The 21,646-nt window shown below is 39.8% G+C and overlaps 1 protein-coding gene across 1 annotated transcript; it reads left to right on the plus strand.

Annotated features, from left to right (window-relative positions):
* The first annotated feature begins 11,013 nt into the window (after positions 1 to 11,013).
* Positions 11,014 to 15,676, plus strand: LOC140254334 (pulmonary surfactant-associated protein A-like). The gene is made up of 5 exons (XM_072340734.1): positions 11,014 to 11,070; positions 12,631 to 12,775; positions 13,059 to 13,142; positions 13,980 to 14,057; positions 15,194 to 15,676. Exons 2-5 carry the CDS (start codon positions 12,646 to 12,648, stop codon positions 15,568 to 15,570), a joined length of 669 nt encoding a protein of 222 aa, XP_072196835.1. The 5' UTR covers positions 11,014 to 11,070; positions 12,631 to 12,645; the 3' UTR covers positions 15,571 to 15,676.
* The last annotated feature ends 5,970 nt before the right edge of the window (positions 15,677 to 21,646 follow it).

A 21,646-nucleotide genomic window follows, 5' to 3' on the forward strand; every position in this document is an offset into this window, starting at 1 on the left:
AATTTCTCTTTTAGACTGCATCTACAGCTTCAGTCATGCTGAGAGAAGCCATTACAGAATGATAATATAAGCTTTTGTGATCTGTAGTAGTTTGGAGACAGTGATGAGAAGAATAAATATAGCAATGCTTGGATATACGTATGTGATATTTCTTTACACACTATTATTTTAAAACAAAAATATTCTAAGTAAATGAAAGCTGGTGAGATTTAAGTTAGATATTAGGAGGAAGTTTTTCACCCAGAGGGTGGTGGTGCACTGGAACAGGTTGCCCAAGGAGGCTGTGGATGCCCCATCCCTGCAGGCATTCAAGGCCAGGCTGGATGTGGCTCTGGGCAGCCTGGTCTGCTGGTTGGTGACCCTGCACAGAGCAAGGGGGTTGGAACTGGATGGTCATTGTGGTCCTTTTAAACCCAGGCCATTCTATGATTCTATGTCCTTATCAGAAAATATTTAACAAATACTATTCCTAATTTCCATGTCAGTGTTTCAAGGGTCCAGCTCTGTAATGTCGGTTAGGCTAATTTTTGTATGATTTTCCCCATGGGATACACCTTTTTGAACTTCGTGATGCTTCTTGCAACCTTATGTTAAGACTGTTTGCATGTGGAGAACACAGTGCATCATTCAGATGGAATCTACGCGGACTGGAAAACCCTTTGTAGGTAAGTGCAAATATATTCTTATGCTGAGAATACTGAAAGTGAAGCATGTGAAGGGTAATGTCCATAATTTCTAGATAGCTATCTTTTTTGTCTGGTTGTGCACATGAAAGAAAGAACAATGTGTAGAGTAAGTTTGAGCTATTTTGTAAAGTCTTTTTCTTGAAGTAGACGCCTTGTCTTTTGAGTGCTTGAGATCTCTGATTTAAGCCATATGTTTTTAACTCAGTGAGGCACTCTTGGTGCCCAAACTTCTGACCTTTCTCACCACCCACATTAGGGACAGCATTCACTCTTTAGTGACACTGTTCTTTAATAGATGAACAACAGAAAGTGAGATGGAAATTGTTTTTCAAGAGGCTTAAATCAGCATCTCTGATGACCACTTAATTTGACATTTATTAGAAACTAATCTGTATTATCTGCTGTTATACCCCTGATTAGAACCTCTCGTGTGGTGTTAATATGACCTTTGCAGAGCTTCTGAGCAAGTCAGGACGAGAGCAGCGTCTGTTAATCAGCTGCTGGATTTATCTTTCTAAAACATAGCGCAATTTCAGGCTTAGGAAGAGCTGTCCCATCACCTGTGAACAAGCCATTATTTCTGAGAAGCTCTTTTCCTTCTTTTTATTTTTCAAGTGGCACTTTCCAGTGGGAACTACCAGACGGAAACAGGAAACTATTTCAATCAGTAGCACCTTGAAATTACTGTTCTATTTATTAATCATAGGATATAAGTATGGGGGACAGGTTGATAATTTACACTTAGACTAGAGGAGAAATGTGCCTTTTACTCTGGTTTGTTTTCTGCTCTCGAGGAAGGCTTTGTCTTCATGAGTGAAAAGAACAGAGAAGAGTTATGCAGGGACACTGTGGCTACGCTACTACCAAAGTGGCTCTACCTTTTGGCCTGAGAAAGAAAAGTAATTCTAAGATTGTAGTTTGGACAACAATATCCAAAAAAATAAGTAAGGCAGGAGAATCTGGAAACAGAAGTGCAGTCTTAAATCTCTTTTAAGCTTTGCCAGATTTCTCTGTGCTTGCAGCAGGATTGGATCATCTGTCTTCTCTCTAGGGAATGATTTTATCCTGAGGCACCTGCAGTTAACATCCCTTTTTATGGTCTGTGACCTTAGCGATGTTTTGGGCACTATAGCTTGAGCTGTTTAGATCAGTGCTTCAGGGTAAACTGTTGGAAGGCCTATTTCCTGGCTCTGTTTTATTCTGGTTTGTTTATGTCTAAAGCTGGCAGCACAGTCTGTCCCACAGAGCCGAGCTCGTGCTTCGATCCTTCATGAGGCATCTTTGCGGTGGAAGGAAGGCTGGTATCCTCCTCTGGCCCTGGAGAGTTTCTGTACAGATAAAACTTGTGGCAGCAGGAGTTTACACTGGGTAAGAAAACAAAATGTGAGAGAAATGGTCAACCCCCTTTTTGATGTGTGGTTTCAGAGAGACTGTTCTCGAAGGTGTTTCAGAGATGATCCCAAAGAGATGACTAAGGAGCTTTTTATGCTCTCTTAGGGACAGAGCTCTGCATCTCTCCCATCAGATGAGAGCATCTACTCTGTGTGGCTACAGCTCTTGGCCACCTATGCCTCGTGCCTAAGACATGCACAAGCAAAGGTTCTGTGCAGCTCTACCCTCTCCAAGGATTACTCCCAACAATACTTTTTGTTCAAACAAGAGACGTTCAGCTGCAACAAGCTACTTTAGCTGAGGTGGACACAGCGCTTCACCAAATTTACTTGGAAGTCTCAAAACCTCTTAAGCAACCTGAACAGGCATGTTTTGATCTTGGTTATCTCCTACATTGCCATTTGCAGATCCAGTGATATCTGTGCAAGGGTGTCCCACTTGGAAGTCATTTGATCAGTGTTGGTTTACTTACAGACCTCATGAGTCCTCTGCCCCACCCCTTATGCACTCTCTTCCCTTCGTATACAGCCATGTGTATACACAAAAGCAAAGTTAAGGTGGGAAAAGAGAAATGTGGAAGGAAACGCTGTATGTTTTTAACATCTTGCTTTTTATTAAAGAGGCACACAGCAACTAAAATCAAAACAAAGGTCACTTTTGGCATAAGCCAGTCTGTGATTATATTCTCTGATTCTATTATGTGACTTCAGTATTACTTCCAGACCCTGCTAAGCAAATCACATATTTTTGCACCAAAAATCAGTAAACATTAACTTGACAGGTCAGATTGCCCTCTTTGTGCTGATGTTTCCTGGTACCTGTTATTTAGGGTTAAACCAACCCTATCTTTTTAGGATAAATAGCTTAAAATTGAAAAGGTTTTCAATGGAAAAGTCTTGTAAGCAAGCTGAAAACGTTTGCTTCTTTTTAATCTCATGTTTTAAAGTGTAGATTAAGGCATAACCTGTATTTTGGACAAGCGTGCTGCTTGGGGTTGTGCTCTTCAGGTTTGAAAAAATGATATTTAGAAGCTAATAGTGAAAAGTCCACTTCAGCTTTAGATGATTGCCCAAGATAACAGCGGAAAGGGACTGACCTTGTGAAAGGGGCGCTCTGTGTGCTCAGCTGGCTGGTCCTCACACCAGCCCATGTCACAGGGAGGAGGCTAACCCCAAGCAAAGTGCCATTAAGCCTTCGTGCTCAGGAGCTGCACCCTCTCTTCAGTACAGAGATATTTCTTCCTTTGTGCAATACACACACAGCTGCAATTGCACAGCCCAACCTTGAGAGCATGTGAGCAAACCTCTGAAAAGGCACAGTTAAGAAAAGACCTGTGCTGTGTGTGTTTTCTAGCTGGATACCCTGAGAAGATGGTCTGGCAAGATGGACAAGCAATGAGACTACCAGTAAGTAAGCATATTTGAAGGTCTTTCATGTATGTTCCCATTCCTGACAAATGATCACATTCCTGCCTGTCACCGTGCATTCCCTCACAAACTCGAGGTTATTAGATATCATAGAACCACAGAATCACTAAGTTTGAAGACCTTCAAGATTGTCCCGTTCAGTCATGCACCTATCACCAATATTTCCCACCAAGCCCTCCCTATAGCAGGGGGTTGGAACTACATGGTCTTAAAGGTCCCTTCTAACCTAAACCATTCTGTGATTCTATATTGGTCTAGATTCCAGCTAGACTTCACTGTATTCATGGCATATGTGCTAGATTTGTGTGAAAAGCGTTGATTTAATTCAGCGTGAAAGCTCTGATCTTTGCTTATATTTCCTGAACTGTATGGGTTGGTCAGCAATCTGTAGCATCTTGTATACTCACTGCTGCAGAGATAATATTTGAACAAGATAATGGTTATGCAGCTGCATGGTGTGTGTGTACTTTGGGATCTGAGGCAACAAGAACAGAAGTTGCTGGCTGTGCATTGCATTTCAAGTGGAAAAGGTATGGAGATATGCACTGTCTATTGCAAAGGTATATAGATATTTGCCATGCTAAGTAGAACAGACATGAACAAACCACCTAGTGATGTGTTGTGTGTTGTCCCATCCCTGAAGACTTTCAAGGCAAGGCTGCAGAAGGCCCTGGGTAATTTGATCCAGCTGTGGCATCCCTGCTCATTGCAGGGGAGTTGGACTAGATGACGTTGAGAGGTCCCTTCCAACTCTAAGGACTATGACTCTATGAAACCTCCAGGGTAAGCTGTAGGTCAGATTGCCCCATTAAGAACAAAACAGGTAACTGAGATGGCTATTAATAATTTCACTGGGATTCTCTTGTCCTACTTAGAAAAACATTACTTATTATTCAAGATCTCATATAAAGCTGCTATACAGGCTGTAAGGAGTGGCCCTTGTGGAATAAAAATATTTTATTAGTTAAGCAGTTGACATTCAAGGTTATTACATTTCTCAGGGTTATTAAACATTCCCTCTGATTTGTCATGCAAGCTAAGTCCACTGTGCTTTAAAAACATATTGAGAAGCTTTAGTTTGAGTTGTACTGGCCTCAAGGAATATTCAACGTCTTCAGTCTCTCTCTAGAGAGAATCTGAAGCTATAGAACTGTTCGTTCCCTTTTGTTTTCTTTCTGTGTCTCTGGGTTTTCATCTGTTTCTTCTTTCTACCTACTTACTTAGAGGAACTCCAGGGGACTTTAATTAGCTTGCTAAGAAAGAAAATATACTACAGAGTTGATAGAAAACAGATGGGAACGTGTTTTTTTTTATGCAGCTTTGCATTATAGGTGGCAATGGTTTGTGCCTCAGCACAAGGGAAGCACTAGCAGTGTCTGTTATCCTCATCAGTGATTTGAATGCCCACCTTTCCCTCTCTCAGTATCTGATTAGAGAAAATAATTTCCTCCCACTGATTTCTCAGGGCTTTGTCCTTTGTATTTTCCCTTTCCCTATAGTCTTTCTCCTCAGCTCATTACATCCCTAAGGAAGTTTCTAAAGGACAGTGAAGTACCCAATTCCCAGTGAAGGTCACTGGAACTTTAGTTTATGTACAGGTGTTACATTTAGACTAACAGTAATTAACGTATTCTTACGTTGTTCTATGTGAGGTGTGCCCTGAATCATTCTGTCCAGTACAAAAATACCTCTCTGTGTTTGAAAACTAAGAATTCAAGGCATTGGCACAGATTTGCTCTGTTCCCAGTGGCTGTTATACTCAAACAGAGGAGTAAACAAGAAAAGAAATATATTGGGTGTTGTGCTGTTTAAAATATCATATTTTCAGCAGCTTGAATTTCAGTTACATTGTAGCAGTCTTATAAACCTCACAACTGAATGTATGTGGTTTGTTGTGTTAATCTTTCTGGTTCTGGGGTCAGTGTTAACATTTTATAATCAGAACAAAAGATCTTGGTATAGTCCAGGCCATAGTAATAGCTGAATAACAATGATAATGATATAACAGGAGTATGGCTCTAGCAATGATGGTCTGAGGGCAGCAAATGCATGGAAGGGGAGGTGATGCTTTCTATTAGGGCACCAGGCAGAGCTTTTAAGCTTCTATTTTGAACGTGCAGAATTCTGTGCTTTAATTTTCCGTATTCCTATGTCTAGACATTGAACATCTAAGGGAGCCTCTCGAAATAAACACTGAAGCAAAGTAAAAGGCCTTGCAAACAAAAATGCTTACGGGTGGAAATAAGTTCTCCTATAATTGAGAGAATCAACTCATTTTAAACTTAGCCAACTGCATCCTCTTACTTATCTGTTGGTAAATGAGTAGTTTTGTCATGCCAAGTCTCACTGAACTCTGCTATAACTCTTCTTTATGTGGTTTCAAGCCAGTTTAGGTGCCCTCAAAACAGGGAACTTAATGTGTGTCTTTGGGCACTGAAGTTTGTGGTGTTTCCTCGGCATCACGGAGGTCTGGCTGTCCTGATGGCAATGCCTTCCTCCAGGGATTCATTAGTGGAAGATACAGTTACTACGAGTAGGGCCATGTGCCTGTATTGTGTAAGGCAGGGAGTGATGGAGCCTTCAGGCATCATTTGCTGCTTGTGTTATACCCCTCCTGGCCCTGGGAAGAGTGATCTGGGCTTCAAAAGGGGAAGCACAAAGCCACCATGCAGGATCTGGCTGGGCTCACAGCCGTGTATCACAAGCCTGGTCAGGTGCTCTGCACGTCATGGAAACTGAAATAATGAAGTGCCTTAATATCTGTCCATGATCAAAAACAGAAATCCAGCATTCCTCTGTGCTTCTGCACTAATCAGAATCTAAAATGTGCAGTTAGAAGAAACACGGGTTCAAATATATTAACTGCTGTATGCTTCAAACCACACAATTAGCTAAAACATCGCTTTGCGTTCAACCTCTTGAAAAGTTCTATGCAAAAATGAAAACCTATGGTGCCTTTTTTGTCTTCCTTTTCAGCTCATATTGGAGTAACAACCATGAAAAATGGGATTTCCTGGGAATTCATTACCTACCAGTTAGGATCCCCTCAGTAAGGTGCAAAGCTTCATTTTACTGTGACCATCAGACCTGAGAAGCAGCTTGGTGAGTTTATTTTCTTTCATAACTCTTTATTTTCTGCCTTGTGCATTCAGTAATGTGTTTCTCCCAGGGACTTGGACTTTTAATTGCAGCGTTCGCACTGCTTTTGGATATATATGCTTGTAAAACTTAGCAGTGAGGTATTAGAAGGGCCATTTCCCAGCAATAATAAATGCAATAACAGCTTTAAAAGGTTGTTGGGTGTTGGTTTATTTTTTTGCTATCTGCAGACTAGATTATCATCTTATTTTAAATTGACAACAAGAGCCAGGTGGCTGCTATAAGAGAAAGATATGAATTATCAGCTTATGCTTCCAAGGCGGTCTTGGCCAGGGGCTGTTCAGGCATAAATTGCTTCCTATTACTTCTTTGCAAAGGAGGAACAAGGTCTAGTTTATTTCCATGGGAACACAATGTGGCAGAACACCCCCATGATTACACTTTGTATTATTTCCAGTAAAAGGCTGATGTTTACTCCATCATAACAGCAAACAACTGGCACGGCCATGGGTATTTCTACTGTGTTGTTGAACAAGGACTAGGAATTATCTTCCATGCTTCTTGTGCAGCATTCCCAAAGTTGGGGCCACAAGCCTAGCAAGGAAAACATAAGAACGAATTATGTGGGAGCTCCAAAAGTAATGCCTCCTGTTTCTTTATGTTGGTCCATGGCATCACGTGGATCACCATTGGTGGTATGGCAGTACAGTACAGGCTGAATCTTCCCACCAATATCCCATTGCATTTTGTGGACGTGTGACAGATGGCAGCAGAGGGGCAGTCTTACAGAATGGCGTCTGATGTGGAAGTGTATATGAAGAAAAGGTGTGTCATTGAATTCCTCCAAGTGGAAAAAAAATGGCACTAATTGCCATTCATTGATGCTTGCTGAATGTTTATGGTGGCCAAATGGGACGTGAGCACAGCGAGGGTGTGGGTGGTGTTTTAGCAGCAACAACTGTGGGTCACCTCCACTGGTGAGGTTATTCACAAATGTGGCGTGCAGTCCCTTGTTCATCCCTTGTGAAAATGCATTGCTAGTGGCAGAGAGTATATTGAGAAATGTTTTGCAGCTGAGAATTTGCTCTCTTAAACAGTTTTACTGTGCTCTTTGTGTACCTGCTGTAGTTTCTGTGGCATGACTTCCAGAGCCAGTAATGTGGCCTACAGGATAGAAAATACATGTTTAGAAGGGGAGAAAAAAAAGACAAAAAACTAGCTCCTTCAGTGACCTTGGGGATTGAATCTCTCTAAACTACCTTTTTTCCACAGCTAGAGGAACATAAAAGTGAACACTTCATGGAAATCATTGTTAGGCTGTGAAGTTTAAGTGGGATGCCAACTATGAACCTGTAGTTCAAATCGATGTCTTCAGTTGAATGAGAAAGAAGGAACCAGATGTAATCTCTAAAGAAAGGTCAAGTGCTTCTTCTTCCTAGCATAGTTTTAAGCCTTTGATTGGAAAGAAACATTCCTGCTTTTTATTTCCCCACAAAATCTGTGGAAAGCCTCATCACTCCTTCATAATATAGTTTGAATTTGCTTTTTCTAGAATAGAAAATAGATTGAAAGGGATGATGTAATTTCTTTATCAAATTACTTGAGGTCTTTCTTTTCTTTCTTGTTTCGCAAGCACACCATTAGGCAAGATCTGCTCTGTAAGTTCTGATGGAGAGGGTTCCTCCCCACAAGTTCCATTCCTTGTGGCTGCTCTATTGTCTTTGCGAGCCTTTCCATCTGTATTCAGCAGTTCTTTCTCCTCCTTCATCCACTCATTTCACACTTTGACATAGAGATCTCTGCCCTGAGATCCATCCCCCCCAGATGACATTGTATCGCTAAGTTGACAGAATGTCACTAATAGTATGTTTGTTCTTACATATAAACGTGCCTCATCGACAATTGCATTCTTCTGTAAGATGCTGATCTGTGAGTTAGAGTGGCCTAATTCTGGATTGCACAACAATAACACAAGTTTTAAGGCCTACCAACTGTAGAACCTGTATTTTTTCCTTATAAAAGATGTAGTAAGGTATCCTGATCTCTTTCATCCTATTCCTTTAAGCAATGCACTATAGACTTGTATAAAAATTACTTTATCAATGTTTCTTGTTTTCCAAAGGCAAGAGAACCGCTGACTTTCCCCTGCTTTTTGTATGGGCTCATCTTAAAATTAAGCTGCAGGTGGAGAGAGGGGAGTGCTTGCTTACTGGATTGATTCCATACTTAGTAAGAGGCATAGCTTTCGATCCCAGCATTTTTGACAGGGACCTATGCTGATGTTAACGAGGCTTCTTAAAAACTGACAACGGGCACCTAAGTCTGAACTATTTTAAGATCAGTAGAGCAGATAAGTAGCATCGAGCATGGATGTTTCTTATGTTTCTTGGATGAAGGCAAAGATGGAGAGCTGACCACAACTACTTGCCATGCAGACGCTGTGCCAAGGACAAGGTAAGGCAGCTGATTCCAGGAACTTTCAGCACAGTGACATATTTAAGATAAATGTTCCACAATTACTAAAATAAACTGCTGTGTCTATACAGCACTGCATTTTATGTGGCAGCGTGCTGTATATCTTCATGTAGATTGGACTATGATAAGGTTGTTAGTAACCAGTTTGCTTCCAAACATTGAGCTGAGCAAAATGGAGAGTTCACCTAATTTTCTGATTAGATGTGTGAAGGTTATACAGGAGAAATTTGTTCCAGTTTTGAAATGACCTTGGAATGCCAGACTGTTTATTTGTGGGTTACAAGCCCAGCTGCTTTGTAAAGAAGCAGTTTTTCTGGATGTACAGCATGTTTGAGAACCAGATTCCATCTTTTCTCAAAATTCTCCGTTGCTAACAGTTGAATGGACTGCTGTGGGGCTTGGCTTCGATTTCCATTATGTGGGTATTATCCACCTAATGCCATACCAGCAATAATTCATGTGTCAGAGGACCTCAGAAGGAATCTTCCTGTTCTTCTTAAGACACAAAAAAGGATGCAGTATCGGGGTCCTGCTGAAATCACTGGAGTACCCATGCTGGGTTTTGAGGATGTTACTCTGTTAAAGAGCTTTGGCCGTTGCCACATAGGCTTACCTGTAGATTTCAGAATTCTGAGCCTTTTAGCTATTCAACAAGGATGCCGGGCTGCAGAGCAATATTTGCTTTCTTTCTTCCTTACTCTTCAGTGTATTTGTTTTCCCTGATTCCTTGCTACTTCACAGAGGAAAGTAAATGTAATGGTGGGTGATGATTTAATGTCTTACCCACTTCTATTGTGCAAGTGTGATCTGGCTCATGGTAGAAGAATTTTTCTGAAGTGTGTATTGATGTTAAACTTTTGGTACAAGATGATAACTTGGCTGATAATGGCTTAAGATGTATAAAACTTTGCCACATTTTACTCTTGCCACACTTGCCTGAATAAAGGCAGAATGTGGCTGTTGAGGTTTGACTGAGTTCCCTGCTTAATGTTTCCAGTTCTGTATAATCTTGTGAACTGCAGAGTGTGTTCAGTGGAAGAAGCAGCAGTAATTTGCCAAGCTTTATAAAGTTGCTCATCAATGAAGGTTGCACAGGGATGTATGTGGGCAGTGGTACTCCAGGGCAGTGTTAACCATTGCAGATGCTATAGAATTGCCTAGGAACTTGACCTATGAGATCGTGTTCTGGTAAGTTAGATTACCAAGAATGTGGACACCTCCCCATTTAAAATATTCCTTGCCAAAATCTTGATGGAGTTTATCCTTATCTTGCAGCTGCAGAAGTTTTTCAGTGCTGTAAGTACTTTGGAAGCCACATAGAAACAGAACAATTAATGTCTTCATTGTGTTGAATTTCCTGCTACCTGTGCCATTCCCAAAGCACAGCAGCATTCACAAGCAATGCATTTTACCTACTAATACCTAACTTATGTTTTTGACGCTTAACTCATGTTCTTTTCATCTATTATAGTTTCAACTGATGGCGCAAGATGTTTTTAAAAATGATTAACCTGCATTCAAACATTTGCTGCATATCAAGTAGAGGGAAGAATTTTGATTACAGATCTTTTATAACAAATTATGAGAGCTAACCTTTAGCGGGGAGACTGAAAAGGAGACTGGTATCTCCTCAGTTTGTTATAAACATTGGTGGCCACATCTCCTTTTTGGTTTTCATAAAAGCAAGATAAAAATGGTTAAATTCATTGGAATTCTATTGTAATTTTGTACTAATGTACAATTCTGGAGTTACCTGTTCAGTTGTTTTTTCCCTATTAAAAAATGAAACTTTCTTTTGTACTAGGAATGTGAATTTATCAGCATTAAACAGTTCTCTCAGTATTTGCATAACGAGTGTGTAAGCAAAACTAAGAAGGCTTATTTGTGCCCTGATTATCCAATCCCTGCTTCAGCACGGTGTCGTTGAACAAGAACCATGCTATATAAAGGGGCCTTGTGAGAACTGCTCGTTTTCACTTTGCAGCAGAAAGGTAAGTTTAATTTGACTTTTAATAAATCAAAAGGAACTTCAGCTAGTAGGGAAACCTGTTCCGTTCCATTTGGAGTATGGGGTTTTTTAAGGTTGTTTTTGTTTCTTTGTTTGTTTTTCCATTTATGTTAGTAATTTTACTGGATGAGGAGATGCCTGAAGGATACCAGATAGTGGTGACTGATGAAGGTCATTAAAAGTAGATTAAAACTGAAAAGCTGTCTTCCCATTTTGTTATATAACTGATTAGAACTCTGGCTGCGCATCATGATCCAATTATGAGCTGGGTCCAGTAGTTCATTTAAATGCAATTCCCTGAATGATCAGCATCAGAGGAAAAGTACCTGTTGTAATAGCATTCTCTTATCTTGGTGACATAAGTATGCTCAGCTACCTAAGGTAGTTTCTGTTACAGCCTTTCATGGTCTGCTCTCTGCAGTCATTGACCAGCATTGTCAGAGGGATCTGCTAGCCTTCAACACAGGAAATGGTAATCAAACTGAAACAGCTCAGATTCAGTGCGTGAAATGTGACAGTGCTTTAATACATCATGCAAGTTCTCAGGTTGATTAGAAATGTACGTGTAAAAACAGATAATCCCAGCCGCAAGGAGCTGACCCTCTTACTTAAGCTGTTCAATGTATCCGTATTAAAACTTATGGCATAAATGAATGTTCTTATGTTCAAAGGTACATCTCACCAGGCTCAGTTTGATGAGACATTTCTGTAGACAAACAAGTAAACTTTGCTCTTAAAAATATTCAGTATTGATGTTTATGTAAAACAACATAAAAAGCCTTTTACAATACAGTCAGCCCGGCAGATGAAACCATACTTCATATTCTTCAATCCAGTTGTGCAAATCCATTCAATAAATGTCACTGATAATAAACTGAGATCCTAATTCTGCTCTTCACGTATGCTTTGAAACAAATTCCTTGTGCTAACTGATGAATGCCCATTTGTTAGTAATAAAAAGTAGTACGTGATCATCTGATTGAAAAGTGTGTGGTCAAGCTCTATATAAGAGTCAGCCCACCCAGGTCATCTCATTCAAACTGTATACTCGTTCTGGCATCTTGAACCTGTCTTTCTCTCTCATTTTCAGCTGAGTAATGTCAATAACTGAGTATCTCTGTGACACAGCATCTTAATTTTCACCACTTTCACTTTGTACTCATGATATCTCAGCACAAAGATTAGAACCCTACTTAGTGTTAGATTATAACTTACTTAGGATGAAATAAGATGAGTGGGTCTATTGCCAACCAGCAAACATACTTTTTTTGGACCACAAACTCTGGCATTTTTGAGCTTGTAGAGTTTTATTCTATCACTCCACCTATTTCAAATGAATGTGCCTAAGTCATATCATGCTTAAAGAGATTGCAGAGTAGCTCCAAACCTTCACAATGACCTCTGTGTCTTTCAGGTCAGTGTCATATATATCTGTGTTCTGTTGAGTGATTATAGGTCTTATAAACAAGTGATGGGTTAAAATCGGTCAGTTCTACACTTTTTGCAGAATCACTGCCTAACAAATAAGTGTGTTTTCTTACAGCTTCCCTGAGCAACCATGTTGTCTTACTCATTCTGCACGATCGCAGCAGCACTTGCTTTGCTAATGCCTTGCCATGCACAAAACTGTGCAGGAGCTCCTGAGCTACCCAGTATCCCTGGAGTTAGTGGGCTGCCTGGTCTGGGAGGTAAGAACAGTAATGCTTTTCATATGCACATACTCATCATTACCCTTCAGTAGGAAAATAATCACTTGTTCTCTTTTCATTCAGCTGAAATAAGACAACGGTAGGTGAACTTAAATATAATTTGCATTGTGTGATTGTATTTCAGGTCCATTACTAGGCTGCAAGCAATAAAAAAGTTATTCATAACCTCAAACTGCAATTTTTTAGATTTAAGTTCTGTTGTTTGCTGAACGTTCCCAGATGTTCACCCCCTTAGAAATCAAATTATGCTCCTCTTTTCCAGGTCTCAATAGATACTTCGGAAGCCTGTTGTGGCCTTACAGAAAAGAGAAACTTCCCGAAGATCAGTGGTTACAAAACCAGCAAGGTGAGAAAGGAGTAAAAGGGGTCAACAGCATGTTTGTAACACTAAGTGAAAGAGGCTGATCTCTATAGAACATTTTGTCAGAAGAGTGGCTCCTTTTTTTTTAAGTCACGCGTGTTATTTTTCACTAATGGTAACACGATCACAAAAGCACCCCAGTAATTTTGTAGTATGTTTAGTATCATCGTTACTGGTGGCAATGGGCTTGAAATAATTATCTACTTTTACAGTCAGACCCAGTTTTAAGCATCCAGTGCATTTCAAACCATCTACATGGAAAACCTCCTGTATCAGTGTTTACAGTTTCCCTTAAAATAAGGAGTAAAAACCCAAAGCATCAATTCAGCAACATAATAATAAAATTGTAATCTAAATTTTGCTTGATGCTGCAGAGAACAGACCCTCTCCAAAATATCCCTTGTGCCAGTTCAGTAGCAATTATTGAGAATGAAGCAAATTCTCTTTGCAAAACCATGGCAAAATATTTTATCTTAGGACCTTTACACTCCTATAGCTATAAAACACTCCAAGCTATAAAAAATATTGTATTTATTTTATAGTTCTTAATAGGCTTTTTCTATGTGTAAGTGAACTTCTGACCTTTTCCAAGGGCTATGGGGTTTTCCTTGTTTATTTTGGCACAGATTACTCAGAAAGTGACAAAATATTTTAAATATATATACACATGTATATATATTTTACTTTGGGTGGAGTTAAAATACATTATACGCTGGCTAGTTTTGAAAAAATAGTCAGTTTTATCCAGTGAGGTATATTGATACATGAGATTTCTATAACCAGAACCTAGCTTTTGTGTAACTTCTATTTTCGCCTGTTTAGGTCTACCTACTTCTTTTGACTATGAACTCCGCAATGCTTTACTGAATCTAAGGCAACGACTTCTCCAGCTTGAAGGAGGTAGCCTTTTCATTTTTAATGTTTTAGCTCTCAGTCATTTCAAGTGCAATGAGCAAAATTAATTACAGAATCAAGACTTGTGGAAAAGAAATCACACTTGAAAAAATGGAACTACATTCCAAAACTAGAACTTGCTGTGAAACATCATAGAGGTGTCCTAGGAATGTTGCAGAGCTTGTACTCATTTCCTATAGTACTACTCAGTTTTGGCCTTAGGTCAAGTAGACCCGAACCTTCGAGGATCAATTGGGCATTTTATTCCCACTATTGACAGTGTAGAATAAGGTGTAGTCTGTCCACACCATCTTTAATATTGTGCAGTTGGTTATCTGTTAAGACTGTTAAGAATTAATTGAATTTACTTAGATACTCTAATAAGTAATGCCCAGTACAATTTGATGTCCAGTAAGCAGCACAAAGCTCGTTTGTAAGACAACCTGGAGTGTTGCTTTGCACTTTACAATGTCCTGCATTTTGTAATTGCAAGACAAGATGTATTTAGGCACGTGAGAAAAGGAACAGTAAAGAAAGGTACTTTCTTTGTGGGAGATAAAAATGCAGGCTTCTCACAGGAGCACTGAATATATTTATTCAAATTTTATTCATATTTTTAAAAAATAATAATAAAAAAAAAAAAAAAATAAAAAAACAATCTGAATGGCATTGCAGTTTCCACACAGATTCATGGAAACTCTTCAGCCTTGTCCTCCACTGCTTTCATTTCTATCTACCAGCAATGAAATCATGGAAGGTGGCGGAAGAGTTTTGTGTACTGAGTACACAAAAAACATTATTTCTTCATGTTTTCGATTTGAAACAAAATAGATCCTCTGTAGGGAGTACACTTGACCGTTTTAGAGCTGATACTGTACCTGGCATCCTTGCACTTGAAGGCGATCAGGACAGATGGTCACAAGCAGCACAGCAATGTGCTTACTGAACAACTAGTGAACTGGTAGAGTTTTGAAGATCATTATTCCTCTTTATCCTGCTCTTCACTCTCATTCCTGCCCTTACCTGCCCCTCCTCTGCTCCTCTTACTACTTTTCATTTCCTCTAGGCCTCTTTATTTCTCTGCTTTCTCATCAATATGCCACAAGAAATATGAAAGTGAGCAAACTCTTTTCATGTTACAGCACTTGCTTTGGATGGAAAAATAACAAAAGTAGGAGAGAAAATATTTGCCAGCAATGGAAAGGAAGTCAATTTTTCATCTGCCCTAGTATCCTGTGAAGAGACTGGAGGAACTCTTGCAACTCCCATGAATGAGGAGGAGAATAAAGCTGTTATGGGTATTGTGAAACAGTATAACCGATACGCTTACTTGGGTATTAAAGAGAGTGACACTGCAGGTCAGTTTAAGTACATAAATGGCCAACCTCTGAATTACACCAGCTGGCAACAGAATGAACCTAATGGCAAAGGGACAGAAAGATGTGTAGAGATGTACACTGACGGAAACTGGAAAGACAGAAAATGCAGCCTGTACCGCCTCACGATCTGTGAATACTAGGAATGACCTTTCAGGCACCTGAGAATGTGAAGACCATGAAATACCCTGTGTTTCATTCAGACTGATGCAATTTCTGCAATTACTCAATGTCAGAAAATCTAAAAGGAATCATATTACTATATATTTTTATGCGTAAGAAGCTGCCAAATGTAGAAGGTGATTAACTTACTTAATTAAAATGTGCTTAATCTGATGTACTTGTCTCTCTTTTCGGAGGGCTGGGAGCTCAGAATTCATTGGTCACAACAGACTGCCTCTCTGCACTACGTCTATGTGAAAATTAGAGGAAAATTCCCAAGATAGGGTTTGGGTCTTGGACAAAAACTGAAGATAAAATTACCTTCAGTTGAAAACACTGTGAAAACATTTCCACATATTTAATAGTTTTTGCCCTCCAGGTCCTGAATAGATTTTATTGGACCAATGATGGTCTTTGGACTTGAGTGTCTTCTAGAACTGTGAGGCTCTCCTAGAAAGCCTTGAGTGACGTGTGTATAGCAAAGCATGCATTAATACACTTAGCATCCATATTTAACCATCCTTATAAAAATACTAACAGTACTGATTGTAATTAATTTTCTTAGTTAAATCAGAAATCATTCTCTTTAAAACACTGATAAACATTGCCTTTGATTTACCTAAACATATAAAAAGGTACGTAAAACGCTAAAATTGCATTTTATTCTTAAAACATCACATTCTCTTATAAAATTATAACCACCATTGTGTTAAAAGGCCACTTGTCATCTCCCACACAACTGATCAAGCATATATTACTTGAGGAGAGCAGGTAGGAGTAGAAATTCAATCAATTCATACACAAATTATGTCTCTACTCATGTCATGCCAAGAAACCACAAAGACCACATTTCAAACCTCCTAGTATCAAGAAGGATTTTTTCAGAACACGCTTTTCCTGCCTCTCAGTTTCAGTAGCTGGCTTGGGAAGTGGGATCCCAGAAAAGGACTAGAAGTAGAAAATCCTCATACGCTTACCCTGCATTAGGGAAGTCCTGGGTTCATCCTGGGCTCATTTTCCTACAACCTGAGGGAGAGAAGCTAGTACTGGAATTAAATCACACGCTAATACCTTTTAATTCATCTTTTCCTCCTTTCCAACCACTGACTCTGTGAAGGGAACCTATATATGAACTTGGACTTGACTCTGGGCAATGTTTCCCCTGCCCTTATCCTTGCTGTGAAAGGAATGGGGTCTGTCCAATGTGGTCATTTGAAGCTCTGTTGGGTAGGAAAGCTTTAGGATGTTCAGACATCAGCACAGGCTTAATCTGGTGGGAAGGGTCTTGTGGCTGATGTGCCATGTTGGGCAGATACAGGCTGTTCAGAAAAGACTGGCTGAGCACTAAGAGGGTTAGTGGGCATGGGACAGGCCCAGGGCAGTAGTCACAGCCAGGAGCTGCTGGTGTTTGAGAAATGCCCAGGTAACACTCTCAGATATAGTCTGATGGTCCCGTGTGGAACTAGCATTGGACTCCATGACTTCTTTATGGGTCCCTTCCGACTTGGGATATTCTATGGTTGTATGATATGGAAGAGGAGGAGATAATTTTCACCAGGACCTCACACAGGATGAGAATGGATGTTCACATCCATGAAAATGGATGTGAAAATGGGTAAAAAAACACACTCAGCAGCATGCTGGATAGAATTCAAAATGTGAACACACTTTACAAAATAGCTTTCTTGGAGACCTATAATGCCAATAAAAGATTTGGCAAAAATTTCATATGGGAAGGGGACAAATCATACAATCGTAATTTATTAGCTGAAACAAATTTGCATGTTCGTTGCATAGATGTCTTGCTAAATTCAGAGTATTCTGTTCTTTAATAGATTATTTATTCCCAGCATACCAATGTGCATGTGATGACTATACAAGGTCCATATTAAAATCCTTAACATGTAAAATCTTACATAGCATTCTATCCGGTTCTGAGGTAATTTCTAGCCTAGAGTAATATCTTCTTTTATAACTGTGTAATATAATTGGATGCTTTATCTTAGAAAAATACTGTTACCAATTTTGAGCACTCAAAAATCATTCCTTCCTCCCTCCCTCTGCACCAATTCCTCCCACCTGTAAAGAAACTGACTTTAGATTACATCAAATAAGTATCTTTCAGTGTATTCCTGATTTTTGTGGGGGGGGGGAAAAGGTGGTTGGGCAAGGTCGGGGAGGGGATGATTTAAAACAAAGTCCCATGGTTCATCAGAAAACTGAGCTCCAGTTCAACCTTGTGTGCACAGACTAAGTGACAGGATGTGACCTAGGGTCTTATGGCTACCTTATATAGTCAAACTTGCGACCAGTGCCTCCTTTATAGATTTTATTTTCAATAGTGAAGCCAGACTTCAGGAAGATTAATTACAATATTGCTCTGTTCTTTTCCAAGAGGTGAAAGAACACCGGTGCCCTGATGCCACAAAGTCCTACCAGTGATGCAAGTGCAAGGTAAGCTTAAGGTTAATCATACACTTCACGTTTATTTGCAGCTTTTCTTTAGCAGAACCATAAGAGGGAGAGGGAGAAGAAATATTTGCCACTGGAGATATTTGCTTGCTGGTTTTGAAACCACACTGAAATGAGGTGGAAAGACTGACAGTCCTTCTAGAACTCTCACGAGCTAGAGGAAAACAATGTTCTTGAGAGTATTGTGTAATGGTAAAACAGACATGCTTGTCTGGATGTTGACGAGAGTCAGATTGTAAGTAAATGTCATGTAGAAGCCTATTACTTAAAATTGTATTAGCCTATGATTATACAAACAGACCTAGATCTTAAGCGTGATCAATACAGGATGCTTGGAAAATAGAGTAGCACCTTTAAAAATGTTAAGGGGATTGGACTTGAGCTCAAGTGCCTGCTAGGAAACCAGAGTTTGGTGGTGTTTGGCTCAAAGGTGATAGGCCAGGTATGGTGCCAGCTGAAACCTGAATGTAGCTTTCACTCACCTCTGCTGCTGTGATTCAGGAGATAGGAGGCTGTGCTGCAAGAGCACCCAGGCACTTGAGGAAGTTTCATATATAACAGTTGAGCTTTCACATGCAGACAGTGGAGGACAGATGAAGAATATACAGAAAAAAAACCAACAGTTTTATCTAATTCATAAACAAGGTTTTGCGGTGTTTGGGTTTTTTTGTTTGGCTGTTGGTTTTTGTTTGTTTGTTTGTTTTTTTTTTTGGTGTTTTGGTGTTTGTTTTTTTTTTTTTTTTTTTTGCAATTTTGAGCACAGATCACAGTGTGTAAAGGTAAAATATGATTAAGTCTTAATGCTGCTGATGTAATCAACAAAACACTGGGCTGAAGGTTGCCCTCCCAGGTGTCTACATCTTGCTGAATTCTTTGCTTCCTGGTTTTAAAGATCAGCAAGAACAGCCTCCGTGCACTGAGAAGTGCTGCTAAACATCAGAACTGAGAGGAGAGAGACTAGGTCCCACGTGCTCTCTGCTCTTCCCTATGTTCCCAAGTATAAAGGAGCTGTTGGGGACAGTCTGACAAGGATGTTGAAGGCTAAGCAGAGAAAAGGAAATACAGAAAGCAAGGGACAAGGTGGTAGTGAGGTAGGATGGAAGCAGCAGCAGAACAGCACAAAAGCTGTGTAAACAGAGAATGTAAATGGGGTTGGGGTCATTTCAATACAAACCAAGACAATAAGGAGGGAGAATTTTTAAGGTTACATGTGGTATGAAAATCACCATGGGGGAAAAATATACTGGGAGGTTAAGTGTATAGAGAAAAGGCTAACAAATAAGCTGGTGGAAGGAACACACACCCACTTTCATGAACTAAAATTCAACTCTAATGTCTATATTCCTCAAAGCAGTTAAGAAGGCTGCGTTGACAGACTTCTGTCCTCAGCATGTTTGATATTTACCTAATCGCATTGCAGGTAAGTACGCTGAACCAATTCTTAATCATCTTGATTTGCTTCACTAGCACCGTAGTTACAATGATAAATGTAGGAATGCAGAACAAAATTTTCCACCGTGTTCTAAAACTATTAGGTCCATATTCCTCAGACTCAATGAGCTACTGGGACATGCTGTTCAAAGCAAGGTGACAGAAACGTTTGCAAGTTATTGTAGTTGTTAAGAGTGTTAGTCTAATTGAGCCTAAACGGTGTTGTAAAATTGCAAGTATTTCGAGAATACTTTTAACTTGTTCCTCCTTACCAATATGCTGATGAAAAGCGAGAGAAGAAAGGTTTGTCTTCTGTCAGATATACATCAGTTCTTGGGCAGAAGTGTACCAGAAAACATCTATTTCCCCAGAGCTTTCCCAGGCCACCAGTCAATATATGAAACTCACCAACGGGGGCCAAACCTTGTTTCCTTTTTACACCTTAGTAACTTCTGGTTTCTCTCACACATGTGGTTGAAGTTCTCAAGCTGCTCTCATCCCTGGTCTAACCATGGATGCAAATACCCAGGATCTGCTAAGTGACCTTTGCTTAAGCTCATCTGGACCCCAGGTAATTGCCTCAGTTTCTGTTTGTTTCGTGAAACAACCAGAAAACTTCAGGCAAAAGAATGCTGAGAGGACTAAGTCAAACACTCAAAATAGAGGAACTGTTAAATCTGATGAGAAAACTTAAGCAAAGATTACTCATGCATATTTAAACTGGCTCTCTTCTAATGGGGCATGTACAACTGGCACAGCTTATTTATTTTTCACAGGGCTAGTGCCTTTCTCGGAACACTCAGTAAACAGTGCTGTAGGGAAATTAATCTGGTTTCTGTGGGCATGACACCACTGACAGAGGACTCCAGCTCAGCTGAGGTAAGTGTGAATGTGCAGGGTATAGGGGACCTATGGAAGGGATGCAGGCTTGCTTCTACACAGCAGCATCTCATACTGGTACGGATGTAGCTTTCCATCCCTCAACTGCCTTAGCTGCTAGCCCTCCTTTGACATCTGGATGCTGCCCTAAACCCCTTCCCTTGTTAAATACAGAAACTCAGCTGAGAGTAACTTAGAAATGCAGGGCAACATCTTCCCTTTCAGTGATGCCCCACTCTCTGAGGCCTTTGTAGTTACATGACTGATAGAGAGCTGCTTTTATCTTCACTGAAAGGCCACTATACTGTTGAATAAAACCGCATTACTTACAACAGTAGAATTGTTGTTTATGATACATAACCTTCCCCTGGAATATCCTGTTCTGTTACCTCTACATAAGCAGCAGATGTACCATAGTTTTCTCACTTCGAGGCTATGCTATCATCTATTCAGATTCTGTTAAGCTACAATACTTCAGTTATCACTGACTGAGTTCTTATCAGTGATAACGAAAGCGATAGCACTGCAAGGGTGATCCTGGTGCATATTACGCTTCAGGTTAAGTCCGGATCTTAGCTTATCTTCACCGATATTTACAATTCGACATTTACACAGTAATTCTCTGGATGCATCAGGTATTTCAAATAAGTATTGAGAAACTGCTTTGTTCTGTTACAAGTGTTTGGGGTTTTTCTTTTTCCTTTCCATTTTGTTTATTGTTTGGGATTTTTTATTTTTTATTCTAAATATTTGGAAATGTTTCTACAAGCCAGAAAAGTACCCTCAAATACTTTCCTCACACCTTGTGTTCAGCTCTTGAAGAAAACAAACCTTCTATCATTCAATTTAATGACATTTCCATTCATATGCAAATTTGTATCATATTTCATGCTCTCGGTATTTCCCACAGATAAGAAGTTACTCGCCCTATAAATTAGACCATTTTAATGAGCCTTCCCTATTTCATATTGAAGCTACCAGGTAAGCTGAACATCTTTGAAGAGGTTTCCATTTAAACTGTCTGAATTGCTCACAAACTTTTCCATTTTAGAGTTTTTCTGCATCAGCGTTTTCATTATAATTATACCATACTGTGACTGAAGGTGCCAACGGAGGTGAAGATATTTTAACAGATGGGTGTTAATAATTGTTTCCCTCTGAAGTAAATCGACAAGGACCGCATGTTCCAGTTCACCTTACCCTGGCTTTCTCTTATTGAAGCAGACCAACCTATTGCTCCTCTGTAAAATCAGCACTATAGAACTATTGCTTTTC

This window comes from Excalfactoria chinensis, chromosome 6 (genome assembly GCF_039878825.1).
Source record: "Excalfactoria chinensis isolate bCotChi1 chromosome 6, bCotChi1.hap2, whole genome shotgun sequence".
NCBI classification, from domain to species: Eukaryota; Metazoa; Chordata; class Aves; order Galliformes; family Phasianidae; genus Excalfactoria; species Excalfactoria chinensis.

Coding starts and splice junctions, on each gene's coding strand:
- LOC140254334 (XM_072340734.1), top strand. CDS start 12,646: ATGTTGTCTTACTCATTCTGCACGATCGCAGCAGCACTTGCTTTGCTA. Junction 12,776..13,058: donor TGGGCTGCCTGGTCTGGGAG/GTAAGAACAGTA, acceptor CCTCTTTTCCAG/GTCTCAATAGATACTTCGGA. Junction 13,143..13,979: donor GTGGTTACAAAACCAGCAAG/GTGAGAAAGGAG, acceptor TCGCCTGTTTAG/GTCTACCTACTTCTTTTGAC.